Source organism: Myotis brandtii, unplaced genomic scaffold, assembly GCF_000412655.1.
Source record: "Myotis brandtii unplaced genomic scaffold, ASM41265v1 scaffold266, whole genome shotgun sequence".
NCBI classification, from domain to species: domain Eukaryota; kingdom Metazoa; phylum Chordata; class Mammalia; order Chiroptera; family Vespertilionidae; genus Myotis; species Myotis brandtii.
In genome coordinates, this window is record NW_005360124.1 from 8775129 (window position 1) to 8802535 (window position 27407).

The 27407-nt window shown below is 39.5% G+C and overlaps 1 protein-coding gene across 5 annotated transcripts in view; it reads left to right on the forward strand.

The window, feature by feature from the left end:
* Positions 1–27407, forward strand: part of TRPM6 (transient receptor potential cation channel, subfamily M, member 6) — a 145636-nt gene that overhangs the window by 73517 nt on the left and 44712 nt on the right. For 4 of the 5 annotated variants that reach the window (XM_014541274.1, XM_014541275.1, XM_005868307.2 and 1 more), the window contains exons 14-25: positions 723–860; positions 2996–3130; positions 5537–5814; positions 6876–7104; positions 8849–9001; positions 12044–12190; positions 14833–14961; positions 16582–16833; positions 18146–18320; positions 18532–18646; positions 22186–22379; positions 25580–25712. In XM_014541274.1, coding sequence (XP_014396760.1) covers positions 723–860; positions 2996–3130; positions 5537–5814; positions 6876–7104; positions 8849–9001; positions 12044–12190; positions 14833–14961; positions 16582–16833; positions 18146–18320; positions 18532–18646; positions 22186–22379; positions 25580–25712 — 2078 coding nt within the window. Of the gene's footprint in view, positions 1–722; positions 861–2995; positions 3131–5536; positions 5865–6875; positions 7105–8848; positions 9002–12043; positions 12191–14832; positions 14962–16581; positions 16834–18145; positions 18321–18531; positions 18647–22185; positions 22380–25579; positions 25713–27407 lie in introns of those variants that run through there. The other variant, XM_014541276.1, reaches the window with a different exon arrangement.

Sequence of the window (27407 nt, forward strand, 5' to 3'; positions counted from 1 at the left end):
CTCTGTGTGCCTTTAAAAGTGTCCTGTGAATTACACTTCAGAAATAACATTTTTGAAGGTGGGTTTTTAGGGGCTGAAATAAGTTTCATTTAGACTAAGATCCAGGTACTTAGAAATCTGTTGCTAGGCTCTCCTACCAACCATAACATTTGTCTTGGCACAGCCTTATATTTGGACATCTCATTTGGTTCTGCCATTCCATGTTTCTTACTTCTATGTGTTCTACTTCCTTCCGTATTCTTGTTTTGCGTATGATGTTGTCAGCACAATGCAAAGTGTTATAGCCATTTTCATAAAGAGAGAGGCTGAAGATTTAACCTATTGTTAATTTTTGATTACATACATTCAACATATCTTCCAGTAATATTACTTCTGTTGTAGTCGTTATGTTATTTCCACTTAAAAACGATTTTTAATACTATGCTTAAATGTATTTTATTCTAAAGTATGTGCATGCATGAGAGAGAAAAAGAGAGAGAAAAGGAGCAGATATAAGCAGACATTCAATGTCTACAAAACTAAAACCATATTAAAGCTAAGTATCCTTTCCCATCTCAACAAGGAGTTTGTATCAATAGCTGGTCATATAAATTGATGAGTTTGTAAAAATGATTGAAAAGTATGGCTCTATCTCTTTGCAGTTGATTTGGTTATGCTCTAATGGCATGGAAAAGTAGGGAAAGAGAACTGAAAGTTTTAACTGATTACATGTTTTGTTTCAGCATACCCTTCTTTCAGGCTACAGAATAACACTAATTGACATTGGATTGGTAATAGAGTACCTCATTGGTGGAGCGTACCGCAGCAGCTACACCAGAAAAAATTTCAGAGCCTTCTACAATCTCTACAGAAAACACAAGGTAGCACAATTGAAAAGACCCTAGTAAAATTACGGATAGCTCATAAAAGTGGCTTGGCAAGTTCAGATGGGAATAGCTCCTAAAATGGGCATTCTGTGCATCAACATTTTTTGAGTATTTGCTGTATGTGAGGTACTGTGCTGGCATGTTGGCCTGGGATGGACATAACGATTAGGAGTTTAGAAACTCATAGAGGGAAAAGATTTATAGATAACTAGCCATGATACAGAACAGATTAGAATATGTGCTATACTGACACCGAAGTAATGTGATGAGAAAGATTAGGGGGAGAGATGACCAGTTCTTTCCTTCCTTTCTGTCTCTTTTGAAAATCCAGAAGTCTAAAGCTTAATGGGATTCGATCTATAAACTCATAGTAGTCCGTAGTCTGGAGGTGACAAACTTGGGACAAGTGTGGGGATTGTATTGAAAGATGCATGCAGAATGTACTTAAAAACACATATTTTTCATCATAGTTTTAAAAGTCTAGGAATGTGAAATCAGACTGGCTAACAGAGAAAACATAGCTTGTTTCTTGAAACTGCCTTTACAGAGCAGTAAACTGAAGAGACTAATTTTTATTAGAGGCTAATTGAAATGTTAGGAAAAGGGCATTTTTGAGAAGAACAGAGACAGTGAAAGGCACAGGGCTGTGGACGTCAGGGGATGTTTTTGCAGTGAAAAGGAGACCTTTGTCATTGGAGAAGTGCCAGCAGGTGGTGAGGGATGAGACTGGGAAGTTGGGACTAAGATCATGTGAAGAGTCCAGAATATCAAGCTACCCAAGGTTTCTTTTGACCTTTATTCATAAAGAATTAGGTGATATGAAAGCCCAACTTGGCTTTAGGAAATGAAATAACAAAACCAAAAGAAACCCAGTGTGCACAGAGAAAATGTTCTTTATTGAAATTTCAAGAGCATAGGGATACACTTGAGGTGTCAGCTCCTTCATTTAAACAAACTACAGCTTGCTGTGTGGCTACCAGTGGCAGCTACCAGGACTGACTGTGGCCTCGGTGCAGTCCAGGGGGGAGCAGGCGAGGCACCTGTCCTAGTGCCCTTTCTAGGAATGACCCATTTATCTGATTCTTTTCTAGTGAAGCAGTACTGAGTTTATTGTGTTGCCTCATAAATTAGATCATGGAGTTACAAATACATGATTTGGAGCCAGAGAGATCTGGAATTGAAGCTTTGTTTTGCTCATTAGTAGCTGTGTAATCTTGAGCAAGAAACTTAACTTCTCTGTGTGCCAGTTTCCTTATCTATAAAAGGGGAACAACAATACTCCTTTTGTAAATTTATCCAAAGGACTAAATAAATCAATAACTGAAAAACCCATATTTTTAGTTTTTTTTTCATAGAGGGTATCGAGTAACTGTTAATAATAATTCTCATGATTATCACTGATGATACTAATTAATTCTTTATCACAATAGTAATCAGTTGAGTATTATCTTTAAAAAGTCTCACCCCATCACTTTTATGTCTAATTTATATCCATAAAACAGAAACTAAAAATAAATAAAATAGTTCAAAGCCTAGGGTTTGTACCATAAACTTTATATTTGTCCCTTTACCAATGCTTCTCTTTGTTTTTCTTTCTCACTGATTAAAGGTTCATGCAATGAGTTTTGTTGTTGTGCTGAGCCACTGGAATTCCGGTGGCGATCTTATATAACACGTGGAGAGATTCCACAACTTCCTAACTTAACCTTAACCTGGCAGCTGTTTGTGAGTGGGGACTTTTCCTTATCAGAACTGTGTATCTTTATTGCCTATTCTGAGCTTGTTCCAGGTATGGAACATCCATTGATTTCTAATGGAATTTCCACATTGAGAAGGAATGCAGATCCATAATAGGGAACAAAAGAGCACGTTTCCTAAGGTGTTAGGAAATAACAGTGCCCTTAATAAGAAGGAGATCATGGGAGGCTCTTTTGGGGTCAGTGAGTAATTAATCTGATTAATGATTACTTATTAATCCTGGATGAGAGAATACCATGGGATATTTGGTAGGACACAGTACTATATTTGTTTTTCATTACTGTCTAGAAATACAATGTTAATTGTCATCATTATAATCTTCTTTTTTCCCTTTTTTTTTTAAATTTTAAAAATGAAATACTATATGCCAGAGAGTGACCAGCTTTGCTCAGAGCCTTTCCCAGCCCCCTGCTCCCGGGAGATGTGCCTCAGGAAATAGAAAGGAATCTGCAGAAAGCACGCTGCATTCCCAGTTCATCAGAACTGCCCAGCCTTACAAACTCAAGGTACTGTTACTTATTTTTAGGTTTGAAAAGAAAATTTTTCTTGCCTACTGAGACCATTTCTTCCTTTAACCCTTTGAGTGCCAACCAATATCCTAGGAACTATGCTAAAATTGCCAAGGCATTTTTGCTGATTTTACAGCAGTTTAGGAAAAAAATTATGAATCGCAAGTAAATGAAGTTACATATTCAAAAACTTAAGGAAACCTTTACTACATTGACATATTTAGCAATATCATCATCACTAATAAAAGCAGACTTAGAACTGGACGCCATTTCGAAGCTTTGATAGCGCTCCCGGCACTTTTGGCGAAAGACAGGAGGAGCACGATCGCGCTCCCCGGCACTCAAGGGGTTAAAATTGGAGAAAGGGAGATACAAAAAGAGGACCCATTAACAAGTACCATAAACAGATGGTGCAAATTAAAGCATAACGGAGCTGCCTTATAACAATGAGCAAAGGCCTAGGACAAAGCTCTAGGAACTAAAGAATACCCGGGGTTGGCATATCAGCCTGTCTTCCTTGTTCCTACTGCCACCTGGTCCGGATGGTGACTCGGGAAGGCAGTCCATGGGATGGTATGAAACATGTAATTGTTAACCCAACACCAAACCCTCATACCCTTTCCCTGCGGCTAATTGGATATGACTGCTTCCTTCTCCTTTACTTCTCTCTTTGATTATTCTTTTGCATCTTAATTTCCCCCCTTTGAGGCTTTCTTAAAATTAATTTTAGCTTAATGTTACAGTATGAAAATGATAATGTGCGCGCCCACGTGCATGTACACAACGTTGTTATTTCCCTCCCTCTTTTCTGGTTATTCTCCCTCTTGCTATACAGTCCCACTTGCCTCTGGGGATGAATGCGTTGCACAAGAGTTTCCATATAAATGGTTCCTATATTAGCTGAAAGAGATTTGCTGTCCACAGCTCCTAGAATGAAAATCTTTTAAAATAAAATTACCCTTAATTATCATCAACGAATACAAACTTTTTGTATTTATAGAAATAGAGGAAGCTTGTTATAATTTTTGCTATTACCCCACCCCGCATTTAATACAAAAGAATTATTGAATCTTATTAGTTTCCAGGCACTGTGTTGGGTGCTTGGTTGAATTTGGACTGCAAGTGGGTTAGGGAAAATATAATGATAATTGAGAAATGGTCCTCCCCGCCCCAAAGTAAATCCATACTCCAGTATGATGGACATTGCTATTGAGACACATACGCAGTGTTACAGATGAACATGGAAGGTTAGAGAGCAGCATTTGAGATGAGCTCTAAATGATGGGTTTACCAGGTGGAGAATAGTATTTCATCATTACCCATTCCCCTCACTAGAGGAATATAATCAGAATAAAGAAAACTTAAAACCAGTCTATTTGGATGCATGTTGGCAACACTAATGACATTTTTCTAAGGGGATATGAATCATTTGTCAGGTGAGGTTAGAGTTGTTTTTAAAAAAATATATTTTATTGATTTTTTACAGAGAGGAAGGGAGAGGGATAGAGAGTTAGAAACATCGATGAGAGAGAAACATTGATTAGCTGCCTCCTGCACACCCCCTACTGGGGATGTGCCCAAAACCAAGGTACATGCCCTTGACCGGAATCGAACCTGGGACCCTTCAGTCTGCAGGCCAACACTCTATCCACTGAGCCAAACCAGTTAGGGCTAGAGTTTTTTTTTTTTTAATAGTTGCCACTTATCCAGTTTGTTATTTCAACCCATTTCCTTGGGAAATTAAAAGTCGTCACATATTCAATGGCTCTGTTCCAAAGGTGTAGTGTTTTAAGTTGTACTAAATGAACTTATCGTATCTCAGCTTAGGGACCCTGGAACTATTAGATACAACAAGCAATAGATTACTTTAGAGGCCAAAGTTTTGGTTTCTGGTTTATAAAGTTCTATTATATTTTTTAACTGCTCTTGACAATTAATTATTTATTTAAATTACAGTTTACATTCAGTATTACTTTGTATTAGTTTCAGGTGTACAGCATAGTGGTCAGACAACCACTTTACAAAGCGTTCCTCCCTGATAATTCCAGTACCCACCTGGCCCCACACATCACAATATTATTGACTATATTCCCTATGCTGTACTTTTCATCACCGTGAATGTTTTGTACCTACCAATTTGCACCTCTTAATCCCTTCACCCTTTTCACCAAGTCCCCCAGTTCTCCCTCCCCTCTGGCAACTATCTTTCTGTTTTCTGTATCTGTGAGCCTATTTCTGTTGTTTGTTTATATTGTTCTTTAGAATGCGATATGATTTCACTTATATGTGGGATCTAAAGTTCTATTATTATTATTTCCATCTCTAGGTTACCTGACTTGTTCATTAGGTAGAACATCATGTATGTGAGTATTTGGAAACCTTTCCTATTTTATTTCCCAACAGGAAAAGCCTATAGTCCTTCATAAATCAAGGAAGAAGTCAAAAGAACAAACTATATCCGATGACCTTGAGTCTACTGGCTTTATTTACCCTTACAATGACCTGCTGGTTTGGGCTGTGCTGATGAAAAGGCAGAAGATGGCCATGTTCTTTTGGCAGCACGGAGTGGAGGCCATGGTCAAGGCGGTGATTGCTTATATACTCTACCGAGCCATGGCCCGTGAGGCTAAGGAGAGCAACATGGTGGATGATGCCTCGGAAGAGATGAAAAATTACTCAAAGTAGGAGTTCTCTCTTCACTACATACTAAACATCGACAGTTCTTAGAACGGTTAGACACTTTTATCTCCCTCACCTTAGAACTTGTGAGATGAGTGGACCTGTTGCCCTGGCATTTCACGCACTATCCTATAAACAAGGTTTTAGGTATTTTAAGCAGCTTTGTGGAAGTAAGGGAAGAGAGATGGAACTTCAAGTCCGGAGCCTTGGGTTCTAATTCTAGTGCAGCTGTCTACTAATTGGGCAAGTCAGTTGAGTAGATTTTGGGACTTTAGTTTCCTCATTGCAAAATGTCCAGTTAATGATTTAGAAAGTCCCTCTCAACTCTCAAACTCTTGGATACTAAGTTAAATTCAAACTTGTGGTTTACTTTAAGTATCTCTCAGGCAGAAAAACAAATAAATGTATTATATATTAAAGAATCAGAGTGTGATGTTGTAAGATAGAAAAGTTAGAAATGTTTTTTGATTTTTTTTATTATGAAAGCATTATAGTAGTGAGGAAACTGGAAGCTGAAGTTAATAGAAACACATTTATAATTTAGATTTAAAAAGTTCCAGAGAATGACAGTGTCTACTTTTCAGTGAAAACAACCTTCCAGAAAATTCCAGAAAAAAATATCTCTAGGTCTGGTTCTTCCTGAAGTCATCTATATATTTTATAAAATCTTTTTTAAAAAGTAGTTCCACAGTTTCCCTTAATTGCTAGCCAGTTTTGAACAGTATTTTCTGTAAAAAATTCTTTAGTAGGTCTTATCAGGGAGCCCTCACCAAGCTCTGTGTTGCCTGTTTTGTGGTGTGAAGTGGCTTCTTCCAGGCATAGCTCAGGCACTCCTGGTGTGGACAGATTCTCTGCCACACGGAAGTAAGCCTTCTGGTTCTGTTCCTTCAAGAAAGGGACAACAATCCATTTCCTGAGCGGCAGTCCCTTTACAATCACTTCTGCAAACTGAGATCATTAAATTGCTGTCTGCTCTCTTCTGAGTCTCTGATCTTATCTTTTCGAATGTTTCCGGGCTTCTCACCTGCATTTGTTTTGGTCACTCACCACTGTGTCCTTACAGGCAGTTTGGCCAGCTTGCCTTGGACGTGCTGGAAAAGGCATTCAAGCAGAATGAGAGAATGGCCATGAAGCTGCTGACCTATGAACTCAAGAACTGGAGCAATTCTACTTGTTTGAAACTGGCCGTGTCCGGAGGGCTACGGCCCTTTGTTTCACACACTTGCACCCAAATGCTACTGACGGACATGTGGATGGGGCGCCTGAAAATGAGGAAGATCTCTTGGTTAAAGGTACCTTCACTTGCTTTATAGAATTTAATATTAGTTTCATCTGAAGGTCTGTACTCTTGGGTTCAGTTTTTTCCTTGTTCCAGAAGAATATCTTCAGAAAACCAGTTAATATCATTGATTCTTAAAGATGAGCTGAGACTTGACAACTACTTTGTCTCCTATGACCACAGTTTCTTTTAAAAAGTGGGATAATTGTACCAGCTCTGTCCCATCACAAAGGCATTCTCACGGAGATGGCTAGAAGACGTTAAAAACATATGCAAACATATGCAAGATCACATTGGTAGCAAATTTTGCTGTCGCTGATAATTACAACAGAAATAAATGAGATTTTTTAGTGAAATTTTGCTCAGCTTCAGAATAGTAACTGATAATAAACTAAATAAAATTAGCAATTTCTGTTGTTCGGCTCATTCAATGTGGTCTTTCAGGGAATAAATGGCTGTTTTATAAAGTTGCCCTCAAATACACTTGTTCATACCACTATCTCCAAATTCTTCTGTTCCATTACAGTTTGGCCTCATCTCTCATCTTGAATTATCAAGAGTAATTACTTAACTACTAAAGACATTTAACTTTTGACATTAAACCTATGAACGAGGAGGTCATGGTTTGATTCCTGGTCATGCCTGGTTTTGGGCTTGATCCCCACTAGGGGGCATGCAGGAAGCAGTCAATCAATGATTCTCATTGATGTTTCTGTCCCTCCCTCTCCCTCCCCTTTCCTCTCTGAAATCAATAAAAAAAATAAATTTTTAAAAAAGAAATGCATGTGCTTATGAAACTGAAAAAAAGGGATAAAGCCTGAGCATTAAGAGCGCTATAAGACTATATTTTATATTTTAATTTTATTCTTCTACAGATCTTAAAAATATGGTGTGTCCCAAATAGAATGACTGTTCTTAAAAATATTTTTTTGGTGGATACACTATAGAGAACACAAAGAAATAAAAGATATAAGATATAAAATATGTAAAAGAGCTTGCACATTTTAATTCCACTAATGAGACTGCAGAAATAAGATAAAAGTCAATCATAAATTATTCCACATAGATTCCTCTTTGTGGAAAAAGGGATGATTCATGTCCCTGGTGGGACAAAGGGGGATATTTTGAGGTTTCATTACGCTACTCAGAATGGTATGCAATTTAAAACTTATAAATTGTTTGATTTTTGGAATTTTTCATTTAATATTTTCAACCATGGTTAACTGTGGGTAAACTGAAAGTGAAACTGTGGATACGGGGGATTATTATGTATGTATTTTAAAACCTTTAAATGAATATATGTATATGCATATATATTTTGTCTTTTTTTTTAACGAAAATGGAATCATGCTGTATTGTTCTTTTACTTGGTTTTTTCACCTAATATAACTTGGATACCTTTTCATCATACTCAAAATTGCTTTTGTCTTTTTAATGGTTATATGGTGTTTCACTGTTAGGTTGTCCCACACCAGCTACCCTCTATAGGTGTACATTTATGTTGACATCAGTTTTTTCCTATCACAAATAACCCTACCACGAACATCTCTATCCATATATGCATTCATGAGTATTTCCGAGGAGTTGCTTCTAGAATTGGAATTGTTGAGTTAAAAAGTATGTATAGAATCAGGATATCAATTGAATTGGTCATGGGTCTGACATTTTATATACACTAAAATCTTAATTTTGTTATTTGAATAATACTGTGCCTTTTTTAACCCCTACTACGTATTCTGCTTTGTTTTCTTTTAAAGATCATCATAAGTATTCTTTTGCCACCCACCATTTTGACGTTGGAATTTAAAAGCAAAGCGGAGATGTCCCATGTTCCCCAGTCCCAGGATTTCCAGTTTACGTGGCATAATGGTGGCCAGAACCCCAGCAGTACCGAGGGGAATGCTTGTATGGTTAGTGCACTGTCGTCGTAAACTGAGTTCTCATGGTATTGACTGCACACAGTGCACACATGCACCAAGTTTATTTATTTAACAATCACATTATAGAATGGCCAAGTATTGTATGTATGATAAATTTAATTCCCATGTATAATTAAGCAAAATATCCCATTTCTGCAGGCAGCCTCATGATTGAGGTAGTGTTTGAACTGTGACTTGAGGATATGGAGAGGGAAAACAGCATTTCAGTGGAGGGAGACTACAAGTAGGGACCCAGAGGCAGGACATGCAAGGTGTATGTCAGGCATCATAAGTTGTATGGTGTGGTTAGAGTCCAGGTTATGGTGGATGTGGAACAAGGAGGGAATATTTGCAGGTGTGGCTGGGACAGCGTGAGGCTAGATCATGGAGACTCTTGCATATCCTATGAAGGAATATGGTTCTTATTCTGTAGGTAATGATGAGCCAGTGACCGTATATGACCAGAGTGGCAAGGTGATCTATTAGGAAAATTATTCTGCCTCCAGTGTATAGGATGATGCAGCAAGAAGACTACTGGATGCAGGGAGAGAACAAGCTAGTGTGATCATCCAGGTGAGAAGTAATAAGGGTTTCATCCAGGGTTAGTAGCAATGGGCGTGGAGAAGAAAAGACAGATTTTAAACGAAGGGTCAAATAGGGCCTGAACATGGGACCTGGGCAAGAGGGAGATAGCAAATATTACTGAGATGTTGATGGTTAAAACAAGACCATCTTTAGAGTGATCTAGGGATGACTGGGAAAAGAGCAGGTTTTGAAGAGGAAAGATGAGCTTAGTCTTAGACATATTGCTGAATCACAAAACTATTTTTAAAAATTGAATAAAAATGTATTTTTATCAGAGCATCATTAAGTGGGAATGGTGACTGTAATACAGTAGAAAGTAGGCATGAATTGTAGTGGAGCTTATTTTTGTAGTTATAAATTTATTCTGTGTGTTTGCTGGTATCAGATTCCTATTTGAGATAGAAGAGAAGAGGGAGAGAAGATGATGGGGGAGGCGCGCGCACGAGAGAGAGAGAGAGAGAGAGAGAGAAAGAGATATTGAGATTTGAGTAGAATAAAAGGTAAGAAAAATATTCTGGTGTTTACCTATTCTAAGGGGGAAAAAGTCCTGAATTTAAATTTATACTCCCATGTTTTTGTTTTGTTTTGTTGTTGTTATAGAAGATGACATCTTTGAATTCAGCTCAGAGTTAGGATCAATTAGTACTTCATAATCCATATCAAAATGCCAAGAGTAGTTAAAGACCTAATGAAACACTCCTGGAAAAAATAGTAAGGGAAGTTAATAACAAGGTCATTATTTAAATTGCTTTCTGGGGTCTTTCTGCAGTGGTAGTGATGTCATTAAAATCATAGTAAATGATGACTTTGTAATATGTTCTAAGCCATTTTAACTGTGGGCTGGTTCAGACCTGTCAGGAACCAGGTCTTTTCCTGCACCTCTAAGTTACAACCCCACTTCTCCTGCCCAAAGTGACGTGAGTGACACTCACATCAGGCATTGACATAACCCTTCTAGATGCTGAAGCCTCAAAATTACATTTCCCTGCAATTATATGGACAACAGGCAAAACGTGATTTATTTCTTAGCTTGAAAAACTGTTGCTGATCTTGCGGATCTAACGCTAGAGAGAGATCTTTTGTGGATGGATTGAAGAAATGTACTAGTCTGAGAGGCATTGGATAGCATTTCTTTTTATTTAATTTTTTAAAAATCACAAAAGTAATGCATTTTCTGCTTAAAAATTAAAACCACACAAAACTCTATAGAGTGGGGGTGAAATCTCGTTGGCTTCTTTTTCATTATCCCTGAATTTCCTCTTTTCAAAAGCAACCAGGCTGCAGGTGCTTTTTTCTTTTTATTTCTTTTTGCCCCTATTTCTAAAGGCTCTCCTGTGTGGGCACCTGTATAGTCACTTTTCACGCAAACGCTTCTCTGCCACACAGATACATATTACTCATCACCTGCAGGGCTAATCCCTTTGGGCTGACACACACCTTATGAGAAAATGATGAAAGATTTGATGCTTTCCCTAGAAAAATGCATGTACAACACAAATACTTGCATGAAGTTCATAGGGTCCATGAACTTCAGGGAAAGAACCTTTGCTGTAAAGGAGTGGAGAAGCTCTCGAAGCCAGAATCCCAAAACTAACTCAGCATCCAACTTCCTTAGGAATTGGAACAGATGCGTTATCAGGGATTGTCAATTTTGCCCTCCTATAGGCTGAAAATAATTATATTATTGGTTATTGATTTTGTGGGAATTTTATGAATATTCGTGGTTCCAAATACTGATAAAGGAGACTAAATGGAACAGGAACAGGGACCATTTAAAAATCCTTGCTACTGCCATAGCTGGTTTTGCTCAGTGGATAGAGCGTCAGCCTGTGGACTGAAGGGTCCCAGGTTCGACTCCGGTCAAGGGCACATACCCAGGGCTGCCAGCTTGATCCCCAGTAGGGGGTGTGCGGAAGGCAGCCGATCAATGATAAAAAGAAAAATCCTTGCTACTGCCCTAGCTGGTTTGGCTCAGTGGATAGAGCGTCAGCCTGTGGACTGAAGGGTCCCAGGTTTGATTCCGGTCAAGGGCACATACCCAGGGCTGCCAGCTTGATCCCCAGTAGGGGGTGTGCGGAAGGGAGCTGATCAATGATTCCCTTTCATCATTGATGTTTCTATCTCTCTCTCCCCTCTCCCTTCCTCTCTGAAATCAATAAAAATATATTTTCTTTGGGGGCTTGCTACTACCCTAACTTTGAGTAGTTTTGATTATTAGAGACTCAGATTGCATTTCAGGAATACCCTGTGTTCCTTACCTGGTCAAAGACTTATCTAATACATGTACTTCCCTTTCCTTTGAAGATTAAGATTATAATTTGGCAGGTGGGTGCCCAATTAATTTCTGATATGTCTATTACATATGTTTATGATCTTTTTTTTTGGATACTTGAGTATGCTCATATTTTAGATAAGCCCCTGACAATAAATTATTTGTTTATTTTACAGAAAGACTGTGATATGGAGAGGGGCCCTGATGAGAAGCTAGATGAAAACCATCACTTTGTTGTCAGGAGTGGTCCCCAGACCCTTCCCTTGACCAGGAAGGTCTATGAGTTCTACAGCGCTCCAATTGTCAAGTTTTGGTTTTATACGGTTGGTTTCATCGTAACAATTTATGATGGTTAATCCCTAATGATAACATTGGTGATATGCCTGATTTGTCAACTTGTGATAAAGTCTAGAATTGCAGTAAAAAAAAGGGGGGGGGGGAGGACCAAAGAGTAGAAAAGAAGATTGGAGGGAGGTGAGTAAAAGTTAGCACAGAGCTCTCCCACTTTGGGAGTGAGGGAACAAGCATGTTCTTCTTTCTCGAGTGCTGAGTGCGTCCCATTGGCAGGCCGGGACAGCATGTCAAGCTTAGTGGCACAATACGATTAACCACGGTGGTGAGGTGGATTCTTTTCCCCAGCTGGAGCAAAAAAGTCAGCAGTTCAGTCAATTTTTTTCCCTGTAGGAATAGTGTGTAATCTAGAAAATGCAAGTGTGGTTTTTTTTTCCTTCAAGACATGTTTATAAATATATAGAGAACAGTAAAAGTGTAGAAGGTTAATTGTATGAACAAATACAAAAACTGTTATGGATGACAGAGATACAGAGAAAGCCTGACCTGTACTTTCAATGTATTGATTGCTTTTAACTTTTACTTCATAGCATTATTTTTCTAATGCTTATTTATACATAAATTGCTCATGGCCAAAATTTTTGTGTTTTTAAAACATTTGAATTGGGACTGTAAAAGGATATTTGCCTTAATGTGTTATATTTCAAAATATTTACTTGCTCAACTGCACGTGGATTTTATATAATTATTGAGTAAGGACATAGCTCTGAATGACTTTCATCTGTTTTCCAAAGTCAAATCTCTTTCAAATGGTATTTCACCATTTTTGTGAATATGAAATAAAATATCCCAGAGACTCTGATAGTAGCTCTGAGAGAATTTTAACCATAGTCACATCATTGGAGAAAGAGTATTCAAATATTTTTTTCCTTAGAAATTCACAGCTTACGAACTCTTAGTGACAGGAGCAAAGCAAATAGAACAACCAAAAAAACTGCTTACAAATAGAACAAATAAGCCAGCCACATCTTCCCACCATAACCAATGGTGAGCACGGGAATTTTAGTCTTGGCTGTCAGGTTGCTATGCTAGGTTACAGCGTGGGTGCTTTATTCAAACAGTGTCTTGTTATAAATGTTATGATGAAAAAGCAAAAATGTAAACATTTTTACATCTTTTTTAAAAACTGGGAAGAGAAAGAGTCAGAAGCAATACCACCAATATCACAATCAACAGTGTCTGACCACCATGAAATAATGACTAAAGTGTAAAAAATAACTGCTTGATAGAACAAATTTATTATCTTACATCCCTAAGGGGTCATCAAACATATTCAGACTTGGAGACAGAGACCCAGGGAAGTATAGAATTAATAGACTTTACCTTAACTTTAATAGGCATTTCTACTGTAGCTCTTGAGCTCATAGGCAGTAATATCCACCATGCCTGCCTAAAATACCACCTATTGTATATACCAGCGGTTCTCAACTGGTGGGTCGCGACCCCTTTGGCGGTCGAATGACCCTTTCACAGGGATCGCCTAAGACCATCCTGCATATCAGATATTTACATTATGATTCATAACAGTAGCAACATTACAGTTATGAAGTAGCAACGAAAATAATTTTATGGTTGGGTCACAACATGAGGAACTGTATTTAAAGAGCCAGAAGGGAGCTACTAGTAAAAAAGGTATTATAAATAGGGATGTAAGTTAAAAATAAGATGATTCTTGTGAGATGAACAAACACCCACATACACCCATTTTTCTCTCTACTTATCTGGGATTTTTAATATAAGTGTTGATCAGTTAGCATTGTGTATTGTCTCTGAAGCTATATAAAGGGCTGCCCCATCTCATTGTTAGTGATCATGGCAATTTTCTGGTGGGCAATTTGGTAACGTGTCAGTTTTAAATGTGTGTGTTCAGCTCTTTTACTTTTGGGAATATATATTAAGGTAAAATGTTGGAAAAGATTACAAAGCTCTTATCACTAGTACATATGTATGTGTGTGTTTACTGTATTTTAATTTTTTGAAGAGTTTGGAAATCTATGTTTAATATACCCAGTTAGTAATTAAACATATTCTTGAATGTCTACTATTGTGTCAGGTCAAATGCTGAAATCAAAACATCAACAGTCTTTAATGTAATTAAAGCTGGACAATACTTTTCCACTAACCGGAATGTTTTAATCAACATAAAGTAAAACTCCCAGCAGTAGTAAATGCCATGATGTATTATATTTGGAAATAGGCACATACTGACACTACCCATTTGGTGTGGTTGGCACACACACGTTTTCTATATTTAAATGGAGGGGAAGGTGTGTGAGTCAGCCTGGGCTTGCTGTTAGCCTGAAAATGCCCATTCTGGAATGTGCAGTGTTCCAGAAATTCTGGTCAGAAGCTCACAGGACAAGACAGTGACCCCTTCCCATGCATTTGAAAACAATGACTTTCACACCTGTCACTTAATCCTAGAATAGATAGCTGGATTCTTGTGTTTTCCTCGATATTAGGTTATCAATAACCAGAGGGTGGTCCCGGTTGTATTTTCACGTTATCTCATTGAAGGTCGCATGTGTGTATCTGCCCAGCTCAGTCCATGTCTGCTCGGCCTCCTCTATTACGACCATGACTCACGTCCAGGGAATGTGTGTCCCCCTCACAGATGGCGTATCTGGCGTTCCTCATGCTGTTCACTTTCACTGTGTTGGTGGAGATGCAGCCTCAGCCCAGTGTGCAGGAGTGGCTCGTTATCATTTACATCTTCACCAACGCCATTGAGAAAGTCAGGGAGGTGAGCTGCCCCTTCTCCCCTTGTCTTCTGCATCCCTCTGCTAGAGGTGTTCTGGGCTCTGGTGATGAAAATGGACAGGTCAGGGGTGAGAGGCAGACAGACAGTGCTGATTCTGATTTGTGTGCTGCAGGGAGGGTATTTAGGGGAAAATCTCTGATTGCAAACCTTTGTCCTAGCCAAATACTTTCTTTTGGTTGCTGTTCTTTGAAAGTAGTTGTTTTCAAGGACATCTTAGTGTGTCTATCAGTCCTAGAGAGATGCTATCTAATTTTTATTAGACCGTCCAACTTTTTGATTTCCCGAAAATGTATGGTTGTTGTTGTTTTTTTTTTTGTAAGATTGATTGTTCATAGCCTAGCATTACTTGCTTATTATCAGTTCATTACAGAGTGGCACGTAAATGGTCAAAGTTGAACAAAGGTAAAGAATTCATTTATAGTTTTCGAAAGATTCTGCTAAATACCTTTGAAAATTGAAGCTGAAAGTCCTTCTAGGGCAAGTAGTCCAAGAAACAAAACAAGATAAAATTTTTGTTTTTAGTTTGCAATGAGTCACTTAAAAAGAGAGAGAATATTCCCATTCAGTTATAACTGCAATCACATAGAGCTATAACTTAGACTGTTTTAGATATCAGTGTATATGTACCTCTATGCCTATGCATTTACATACATTGATTTTCTCCTAGAGCTAATGTGACCAACGTTATATACTAAGAAAATATATTCTGAGTAATTATACTTATATAGTCTGCTAGTTACTATTGGGTTTATAGGTTTTAGAAAACAATTCAGGAAAAAAAAAGTTATCTGAATTCTACCCTTTTTATGCTTCTGGGAAAATAGGTTTGTTTCACATTTCAGTTTGTCTGATCTTCTGTTGCAGGGTAATTTCTTATAATAGTGAGTTCTAATATCACATTCTGAGTAATTTTTCAACAACTCACTAGAGAGCAGTAGTAGGACCAGATTACAGAATTCCTTGGTTTCAAAACAGTCTTCTTTGTGCTGTACTGTATCTCATGAAATGGAATTGCAGCTATATAGATCCATTGCAATGTTAAGTTCTAAAATGTCTAGGTGTTTCCTGTGTTAGTTTAGGAATAATGAAAGCTAGAAACACTACCTTTTTAAAAAGCAAACAAAAAACCCTTCTGTTTGGGGTTTCAAATAGCTGGCTATCTGTAACAGTGACATTAAAATATATTTATAGAATCGTTTAAATAATTATCCAAGGCTAACTTAAGTCTCCAAAATCCTCTTGTGATTTTTTTTTTGGCAGCATTTAAATTACTGTCTAAATCAGAGGTTCTCAACCTGTGGGTCGCGACCCCTTTGGGGGTTGAACGACTCTTTCACAAGGGGTCTCCTAAGACCATCGGAAAACACACATATAATTACATATTGTTTTTGTGATTAATCACTATGCTTTAATTATGTTCAATTTGTAATAATGAAATTGGGGGTCACCACAACATGAGGAACTGTATTAAAGGGTCACAGCATTAGGAAGGTTGAGAACCACTGGTCTAAATGAAGCAGTTGATACATTAAAGAAGATGATATTGATGAGAGTCTTGAATTATACCATGCACTAAGTTTCCCCTGTTTGTTCTCCTTTTAGGTCTGTAGTTCAGAACCTGAAAAGTTTACTCAAAAGGTAAAGGTATGGATTAGTGAGTACTGGAACCTCATGGAAGCTGTGGCTACTGGCCTGTTTTTGGTTGGTTTCGGCCTGCGGTGGGGTGACCCTCCTCTGCACACAGCAGGAAGGCTCATCTACTGCATTGACATCATATTCTGGTTCTCACAACTCCTGGACTTCTTCGCTGTGAACCAACATGCAGGTCCATATGTGACCATGATTGCAAAAATGGTGCGTACTGCCTGCTTGTGTATACTGGTGCTCTTTTCAATGCTTTTGCCTGTTTTCATGGTTCACATTCAATAGTTTAAGTTTTGAAATTACTTATAGAGGCACAGAAAATAAGATCATTTCATCACTGCTTTCTTATAACCACAAACTCATACAGAGTGGGGCAAAAGTGGGTTTACAGTTATGAGTACACGATGCACAGAATTTATTCTTGTATTATTATTTGTTAACTAGAGGTCCAGTGCACAAAATTCATGCACCGGGGAAGGGGAGTGTCCCTCAGCCCAGCCTGCACCCTCTTTAATCCAGGACCCCTCAGGGGATGTCCGACTGCCTGTGGGATGGGGCCTAAATGGGCAGTCGGACATCCCTCTTGCTATCTGGGACTGCTGACTCCTAACTGCTCACCTGCCTGCCTGCCTGCCTGCCTAATCGCCCCTAACCACTCTACATGCCTGCCTGATTGCCTCTAACTGCCTCTGCTTGCTGGCCTGGTCGCCTCCTTACTTCCCCCTTGCCGGCCTGGTTGCCCCCTAACTGGTCCCCTGCCGGCCTGGTTGCCCCCTAACTGGTCCCCTGCTGGCCTTGTTGCCCCCTAACTGCCCCCCTGCCAGTCTGGTCACCTCCTAACTACCCCCCTGCTGGCCTGGTTGTCCCCTGACTGCCCCCCTGCCGACCTGGTCACCCCCTAACTGCTCCCCTGCCAGCCTGCCTAATCTCCCCTAACCACTCTATCTGCCTGCCTGATCACCCCTAACTGCCTGGAAGGAAGTCAAACGTCCAGAAGATGTCCAGTTGACCTGGTATAATTAGCATATTCCCCTTTTATTAGTATAGATCATTGTATTATTTTCTATATGAACTCTTATAAACCTACTTTTGCCCACACCTGTATTTAACAAATGTCCTTAGAGAATTGTGGAAATAAAAAACCCCCCACATTTTACTAATTTGAGTATCCCTATTTTTTTTTTCTTTTTCTAACTTCTGGCCCAGTGGGTGAAAAGTTGGATATTCGCTAGTCACAAGCTGTTCACATCTCATTACTTCTTAAGAAAAGAAGCACAATTCTCTACCACTAGCAAATTTATGCTATTCCATAGACCATGTTGACATGAAACACATAACTGTGCAGGAAAAACAAAGTGGTTTAGCCAAAGGAAAGCCAGCTGTGCATGGATGAGGGCATTTTGGTCAATGACTAGACAGTCCTATTATTGGCAGGTATAATCATGATGGTTGCTAGTGTTTTATTTGTTTTACTATAAATTTCAAATCTGTGGTAAAATTCTTGTGCGGTACTATTTTGCAGACAGCAAACATGTTCTACATTGTGATCATAATGGCCATAGTCCTGCTGAGCTTCGGAGTGGCACGCAAGGCCATCCTTTCGCCCAAGGAGCCCCCGTCTTGGAGTCTTGCACGGGACATTGTGTTTGAGCCATACTGGATGATGTACGGAGAAGTCTATGCATCAGATATAGATGGTGCGTGGGAGAGTTCATCAGTCACAGAATTGAACTTTTGTAGATGCTCAGAGTAAAATAAAAATCTTGAAAGTAATCACCTGAATCTTAAAAAATATAAAAAATGTATGGTTTGCTGCTAAGTTAATGTGCTAAATATTTACTTAGAATCATAGGGCTGTGATTCATCTTATCTCCTTCTTTTAAATGCTATTTTTTTTTTTTTTTGTAGTTTGTTCAAACGAGTCGTCCTGCCCTCCTGGTTCTTTTCTTACTCCGTTTCTCCAAGCTGTCTACCTCTTTGTGCAATACATCATCATGGTGAACCTGTTAATTGCTTTCTTCAAGTAGGTTATTTTAATTAAATATGGTTATTTCGTTGAAATAAAAATGGGAGCAGGTATTTGGGGTAGATTCACATGTATTTTGAGTGTGTAACCTTTGGTTTTTGTGTGACCCGTATTTCAAAATATGGGCATGAAACTACTCTTAGGAAGGCAGTAGAGCATGAAAAGAGAAAAACAATAAATGGAAGTAAATAAAAGTGGGGTGAAAGGAATTATGCATTGTAATGAAGTAATAATTAGAATCATGGAAGAATCACAGTTGGTGAGGTTGACAGATGGCTAAGGAGTACTTGATGTCCTTTTTCACTTGGCTCCCAATGTGTCTCATACTGTTTTCTTCTATCAGTTTTCACTTACAGTCTCCTTATCTGGGTCATCTCCTTAACCTTTTAACATTAGAAGGTCCCTGGGGGCAGACCTTGCTTGTCTTTTGTGTGTGTGTGTGTCAGGAGTGGGATTTGCTTGTCTTTTATTTACACTTTGTTTAGTGATCTTGATCAGTTTCCTGCATATGCTGACAAATCCTCATTTATATCTCTAGTCCCATTTCCCCCCTTTGAACTTCAGTCCTGTAGATTCAACTGCCCCTTTTGTGGCCAGGCAAGTATATGATAGACTTCTAAAAATTTTAATGTTCAAATTCTTGATCTCCCCTCTTTCCCAACATGTACTCATTTTACTTGTAGTCTTTCCCAAATTTATGAGGAAGACCACAGGTTTCTGTCAGACTTCCATCGTTTCACTTGTTCAGACCAAAAGCCTTGGATTCATTCTCAATGCCTCTAGTACTTTCAACTGAAACCTGTCAGGAATGCCTGTTGACTCTACCTTCAAATAGATCATCAATCCAGCCACCTCTCACTATCCCATTGCTATCGTAGAGCCTCCTAATTTATTTATCTGCTTCTGTGGTGGCCTTATATTCTATTATCAACACAGTGACCCTTTACAAACATACATCAAATGATGTCACTCCTCTGCTCCAAATTGTTTAATGGCTCCCCATTTCCCTCTGGGTAAAAGCTGAAGTTCATACCATGACCTAGAAGACGCCATGTGATTTGACTTCCCTTCCACCTTTCAAATCACGCATCACACTATCTTCCCCTCATCCATTTCTCTCCAACTACATTGGCTCCTCAGCAACACAGGCGTGTCTACATTTGCTGTTCCCTCTGTGTGGAATGCTCTTCCCAGGCATCAGTGTGGTTCATTCCCTCACTCCTTCTCAAGTCTTTGCTCAAATGTCCCCTTTTAAAGTAGGTCTAATCTAAGGATGATATTTACAAGTGCAGCCCCCTTTCCTTCAATTGTCTCCTTGGCATGTCTGCGCCTCCTTACTCTTTGTTTTTCTTACCCACTTATATAATACTAGTGGCCTGGTGCACAAAATTCGTGCACATTAAAAGGGAATTAGAGGAAATATTTTAGTACTGCTATTTGCCCTTTCTCTATAATAGAAGTGTCAGAGATGAAAGAAAATTAGTAAAATGTATATGAAAATCTCCCTCCTGTCAGAGTCTGGGGCACACCATGGGACCCAGAGTCAAGTCCCCGCCCACCTGCACCCACCTCAAAATCATGCGAGACCCAGACCCGGCTGGCCCCACCCCCGTCAAGCCAGGTAGGGCAGAAGGCCTGGCCTCAGCTCCCCCCCGGCCCCAGAGCGAGGGCCCGAGGGCGTGACGATCATTTGCATATTAGCTCTTTATTATATAGGATATACAAATATATTTTATAATTTATGTATTGTATTTTTATGTCTATCTGTCTTCTCAGATAGACATGAAGCTCATCAAGGGCAGGTTGGTGTTCTTTTTTGCTTATGAAAATATAAGAAAAGGGAAATCAATGTATGGAATGTAAGTGAAGAAAGTAGAGAAGATAAAGGCTAGAGGGAGGCAAAATAAATGAGAAAAAATGAGTTGCATGTAATGGGGAGGACATACCTTCCTGCTTTTTACAAGATTATATGATAGCTATTATCACTGGTAGCTCCAGCATTTTATGAACTTTAAAACTTATTGGTGATTAGTAATTATTGCTATATTTTGATATATCAAGTAATATTAAGAGAAAGGCATTAGATTTTTATTTCTCAAAAACATCAGGTGTCAAGAGAGGTTGAGAATCCTCACATGAACCAATTTCCTCACTTTAGAGATGAACACAATTGAGGACCAAGAATGCTGAGAAAGCCAAGATCTGACTACTTGGGGCCCTTCCCACATTCTTTGTACCTATAATTAATTACCAAGAATCTGAAATACACTGTGGCTATCTTTACCTGCAGCTGGGCAGACCGTAGTCAAACCTGGAATGGCAGTAGCATGTAATCTGGTGGTTCTCAGACTTGATCATGCAGGAGAATCACCTGAAGGGCTTGCTGAGCTACAAGTTGCTATGATGCTCACGCTGGAGTTCCCAATTCCATAGTTCTGGAATAGGGCCCATGAATTTACATTTCTGACAAGTTTTTAGGTGACGCTGTTGCTTCTGGTTCAGGGACCACACCTTGAGAACTATTAAAACCCAGTCATCCGTTTTCTTCATCTACTTTATGGATTCTACTTTATGAAATGTCCCCATCCTCTTATCCTAAGCTGGCTTTCTCCTTTTCTTTATTATTACTCCAGTGTAGAGTTATATATATATTAAACTAAATTTGGCTGCCCCACAAGTACTTCTCTGCCATCTTTCTCCCAAGAGACTAAATTTTATATTAGCCTAAGTGCAGTGTTAAGATGGACATTCTGTTGTGCTATAGCCTCCTCACATTATAGACTTAAAGCCGAGTAGTTAAAGATGATATATTATCTAGAATAACTGAATAACTACTATACCACTACAACTTTTATTGAAAGTTTTATAATATGAATATATTTTTTGCACTGTCTGCATATTATAATTGATTTAATTAAAGGGAAAATCCAAGGTGACCTACCAATAAGCAATTACTTTTATTGTAAAGTTCATCTAAATAATATATCTAGCTTCTAAATACAGACTTAGTGATTTATTTTAGGATGAATTGATGCTTTTTCTCTGTCTCTTCTTAATATTGTGTTGTCGGGGTGCCTTAAGTAGGATTATTCTAGCAGTTCTCACATCTGACTTTAGCAGAATCTCTTCATAAGGTTGCTTATATAGGAACATTACAGCTGTTTACCATGAATGATGAATTATGGACTGAAAGGAGCTTATATGAGAAGGGATGGTGAACCAAGAATAGTGTTAAGTTCCAGAGGGCAGTTTCTGTTTATTGCATTTGTAATGTTAGCATTTTCTTCATTTTGATTGTATTTTCTAACTTTGTTTTTTGATTCTTATTAGCATGATTTATTGTAGAAGGTGATTAATATATTTTGTTGGGTGCAAGAAGAATTAGAAATGCAATGGATATTATTTTCATTGGCTGGCTGCTGGTAATGTGTCAGGTGAATCAATCATAAAATTTGATTGAAAAATAAAGAAAAAAAATCTGTTCTGTTTCAGGGTTCTATATTAAAACATTGTCCCTCTCTTTCTACAACTTACAGTAATGTTTATGTAGATATGAAATCCATTTCAAATAAGCTGTGGAAGTACAATCGCTATCGCTACATCATGACCTACCACGAGAAGCCATGGCTGCCCCCACCGTTCATCCTGCTGAGCCATGTTGGCCTCTTCCTTCGCCGTCTCTGCCATCATCAAGCTCCAAGTGACCAAGAAGAGGGTGATGTTGGATTAAGTAAGTTTTCATTGATGAGACAGGAGGAAGAGAGTAGGGAGTGGAGAGCCAAGCTGTAGGCACACCAGAGCATTGCCAGTGAAATTCAGGGCACAGGATGGAAGGCTTTGGGGAGTCACTGACACCAGAGTGTCAGCTGAAGAGCTGGGTCAAGGGAAACACATTGTCGTTGTGTGATCATAGTGCCTTTTGATGAACTGATACTTTGAAAGAATGGAATAGGTAGGAACAGAATCTCTGTTTGAATGTGTAAAGGCTTTATGTTTTTACCCAGGTGTTATTTATGGAATACCTCTGTTTTCTCTGCTGACCTGGAAATTCATGGTCTAAGGCAGTGGTCGGCAAACTCGTTAGTCAACAGATCCAAATATCAACAGTACTTCTTCAAAATAGACTCGCCCAGGCCGAAAACCGACTTCTGCGCATGGGCCACGAAGTTTCAATCGCACTGTACGCGCGCCTGAACGTGATATTTTGTGGAAGAGCCACACTCAAGGGGCCAAAGAGCCGCATGTGGCTCGTGAGCCGCAGTTTGCCGACCACGAGTCTAAGGAAAATCGATAAACAAGACATTTTGTTTAACTTATTAACCAGTCATAGTTCTCTCGTACTTCTGAGCGTGGAGGTGCTTCTGAATAGATGTTTCACATCTCCAAGTACTACCACTCAGGATACAGAAGAATGGGCTCTCTCTCTCTCTCTCTCTCTCTCTCCAAAGCTTAAGTCTAAATATTTTGAGATTTCCCTAGTTCATTTTGCTTAACCATATCTTGGCTGCATGCTATGACTGTCATACTAATTCTCACAAGAGAACATTCCTTATTGTGATTTTACAGATCTCCTGTAGTTCCTCTCAAGCAATCCCACAATTGATACCAGGTCCATTTCTAGATAATTCTGTAGAGGAAATAGGTGGCATAAATCCACAATCCTTTATCATAAATTGCAAATCCAAAGTACCTCTGAAAATGGGAGGTCTTTTTTCTTCGTAGGTTGTGGGAAGACTCATTTGGGTAAAAGTTGCTTAGAAGACTAATGTGAACCCACTTATTCTCTTTACCCTGTGTAGTGTGAATATTCATCAATTTTGCTGCAGAAATAGTCATGTGTTTGATTGCAGGGACTGCTCTAACTAAGGGTTTTACTCATTTGTGGTATACAGTGGGGCCTTGACTTACGAGTTTAATTCGTTCCGTGACGGAGCTCGTAACTCAAATTACTCGTTTGTCAAATCAAGAAGTGAACGAGTGAGACACGTGATGCTGGGCTGATGTTGTGGCGTTCACTGTGATGTTCGCTGCTCCAACTAGCGGTGGGGTATCTGAAGCTGGCTCGTAACCCGAATTTTAGCTCGCAACTCAAAGCAAAAAATCGGCCGAGAGACGGCTCATATCTCGAAAAACTTGTTAGTCGGGACACTCGTAAGTCAAGGCCCCACTATATACGCTTTTTTTTACTTTCCTAAAACTAGAAACAGAATTCTAAATACTAAAACACACCTGGTTCCAGGAGTTTCAGATAGGAGGTTGCTCATTTCATTGAGTCCTTAGGGGGACAGGTGTTACTGCAAGGTTGACAGGGTGATATTCTTTTGTTCCTGGTTGTTGGTTATGTGAAGTATTTTTCCTCTCGAGTCACTTTGGAGATTTCTTTTTCTTTTCCATTCCCCCACCAGAGATTCAATCTTTGTAAGGAAGTCAAAGACAATCGAAGTGAATTTAAAGGCTTATAATTATACTGTAATTCTTAGGCTTTTAACAGAGCTCCATCCCAGTCATTGGCTGCAGAACTGTCACAACCTAATAGATTGTGAACCACTTGAGAGATCCTGGAATTAACTAGGATTTGATCAGATTTCCTAGCACCATACCTGGGTTCAGCTGGGTCTGGGCTTATCGGATGATTCCGGTATAAAACTCAAGTAAATTTTCTGTTCACTCCAAGCTCTGGAAAAGTCCTGAATTTTGTGAGATTGCTTCCACTCCTCTGTATTGAGGATCAAGATGTGTGCATATGGGGCAGCAGTGCCACCTGGCGGACAGTTCCAAGAACGCTCCACATGCCACCATTGGCACCGGTCACTGGAATTGCTCTGTGGATTGCTTGCTCTCAGGAATGCACAGGAGTTTCAAGTCATGACAGTTGTAAAGTTTCTTGTTCATAGGAGACTCTTTAATGCAAACAGATATTGAGAGTTGGGGAGATAATGGATTTTTTTTTAAGTATTTGAATCTTTGAATCTTCCACACCATGAAATCAGAAAACATTATGCACTTGGATATTGTTTTCTTTTAGCTGTGTTTTTCAATTTGAAGTTCATATTTTTGTCTCTTATTATATGGGAAAATAATGGAACACTTTCACTTCTAATAAATTCTGGAGAGCTCTGATGGTTCTTTGTTTCCCTAATTTAAGTGAAATGATTGAAGGAAGAGACCCTTCCACTTTTACCCCTTTTCAACACCATTTTTGTATTTTCTAAGTACTGGAAACTTGCTCAAAAGATTTATTTTTTCTGGTTAGGTCAGAGTGACTGTTGAAGTTTGATGTAGAGTTGCATCACCAAATGCTGTCTGTGTCTTTTGATGAGTTGAATTATAATTCTGTCAGGGATGGGGGGCTAGCCTCCATTGGTGATTGGCGGATAGTAAGGTATCTTTTTCCAATAGAATTTAGTATATGCACACTCAGTCTAAGAAGGTCGAGCTTTCTTACACTTACAGATTAGTTTCAGATAAAGGCTTTGTCTTCTAGCCTTGATTTTAACCTGTAGCTTATTTATTGTCCTTTCGAATGATAAAACAGTTGGCAGGGAAGAAAAGGACCATCCGTTTTGGGGGAGTCAAAATTTATACATGGATTTTCCACTGAGCAGAAGTGAATTTTTGTTGATGGGTAAAAACATTTTAACCTATTAAAATATTGAAGAGGAAGTGTCTGTTCTCTATGAGTGATCTTCAGATTCCCATGCCTGTTAATAGGACAAACAGGAAAGACCCAGACATACGTTTCCAGCTGTTCCTATATCCTGTATCCCCATTAACAAGGAATACAGTCTGACAAGGCAGCAAAGTTTTACCATACAAGCTACAGTTTATCAAATTACAGCACAAGTAGAAGAAAAGCCACTCACACACTGTATCAGATTCCTATTAAAGGTGAATCATGATTATTTTTGTGTAACATACTTATTTTCACAGAACTCTACCTGAGTAAGGAGGATCTGAAAAAACTTCACGATTTCGAAGAACAGTGTGTGGAAAAGTATTTCCATGAGAAGACGGAAGGTCTGAATTGTAGTTGTGAGGAACGAATCCGAGTGACAGCAGAAAGGTAAAAGATGAGTGTATTTTCCATCCCCAAACTACCACCCAAACCTGATTCTACTAGAATGTCTAAAAGGGTACAAAGATCTACTTTGGAAACGCAGAGGTTTGGATTCTCTAAAATGTTCTCTAGTAACATATAATGTTTGTGTAATTAATGCATGTTTATTAAATCTAGTTACTGGACGTGAATGGTGAATAAGAGACAAGAGTCCCTACCTCCATAGGACTTACATACTAGTGTGTGCATGTGGAGGAGTGAGGGGGTGGAGGAGAAAAAAAATAAAAGAAACACATAAAAGAAATATGTAATTTAATGTTCAGCAGTAAAAGAGCCATGAAGAAAGTTACAGTACTATTATAAAGGAACTAGAGGCCTAGTGTGCAAAATCACGTGAGACCCCAGACCCACTGCACCGCTGTCAGGGCGGGACCCCAGTGTCTGCTGTGCCGCCACCCGCCACGTGAGGTGGGACCCCAGACCCGCCGCTCCGGCGAGACCCATCAATGCACCTCCTAGTGACCAGTTGTTTGGTCGTTATGGTGTTACGGCATTACGGTGGTATGGCCACGGGCTTTTTATATATATAGATGGAAAACGATGGTGGCAAGGGGTCTGTCAGAGTTGAGGGGTGGGTTGGGCAGTTTTGGGTAGCCTGGTGCAGGCAGGTCGCTCTGAGGTGAGTGAGGGGAGAGACTGAGGGCGGTGGGCCAGGCAGAGACACCTGGTGGCATGGTGCACCTGGTCGAAGGAGCAGCAAATGCAGGCGCCTGAGGCAGCAGCAAGGGTGTCCAGGGGCTGCAGGGAGGTCCGGAGGAGGTCCAGTGTACCATGCTGGTTGCATGGAGAGTCATGAGGATCTCAGGGCGCGTGACCAGCAGTTAGCTGTGCAGTGGAATTGAGAAGAAGTGGAGACAGCAATTACAGCTTTTGTGGAAAGGTTTACTGTGAAGGGAAGCAAGGAGGGATTTGGGGACACAGTCAAGTTCTTTTCTTTTGTTTCATGTGATAACAGAAGTGTGGATGGTCTTGGAAATGATCCACCAGCAAGGAGAAGCTGCAGGAGGAGGGGGGAGGTGATTTGCTAACATGGAATCCTGGAGAAGGGGTTTCATGGAGGAGCAGGCCAGGAGAGAACGTGGCCAGTGTGAAGGAGATGCATGGGTTAGGAACACGGATCTCACAGTAACGTGACCAGCTGAGAGCGCCTGTGGGCATGTGTGCTTTGCGGGGGACAGTGCAGGGAGTCCATTCAGAGGTTTGAGGAGAGAGGAGAAAATGTGTTGGAGAGAGTGAACACATTCAGAAACTGTAGTAGGATCCAAACTATTGTGGATGTACTGCTAATTGTGGGTACCCAGCGTTGGGTTAAAATAGGGAGGATGGCATGCATTGGCATGCATTTTAAAAAAATATGTTTTTATTGATTTCTGAGAGAGGAAGGGAGAGAGGGAGAGAGGAATAGAAACATCAATGATGAGAATCATTAATCAGCTGCTCCTGCACACCCCCTAGTGGGGATCGAGACAGCAACCAGGGCATGTGCCCTGATCAGGAATTGAATCATGACTTCCTGGTTCATAGGTCAACACTCAACCACTGAACAACACTGGCCAGAACTGCTCTTGTAACTGGAAGCAAATCAACAGAAGTTAAATGTGTTTCTTCATTGTGTGTGTGTGTGTGTGTGTGTGTGTGTGT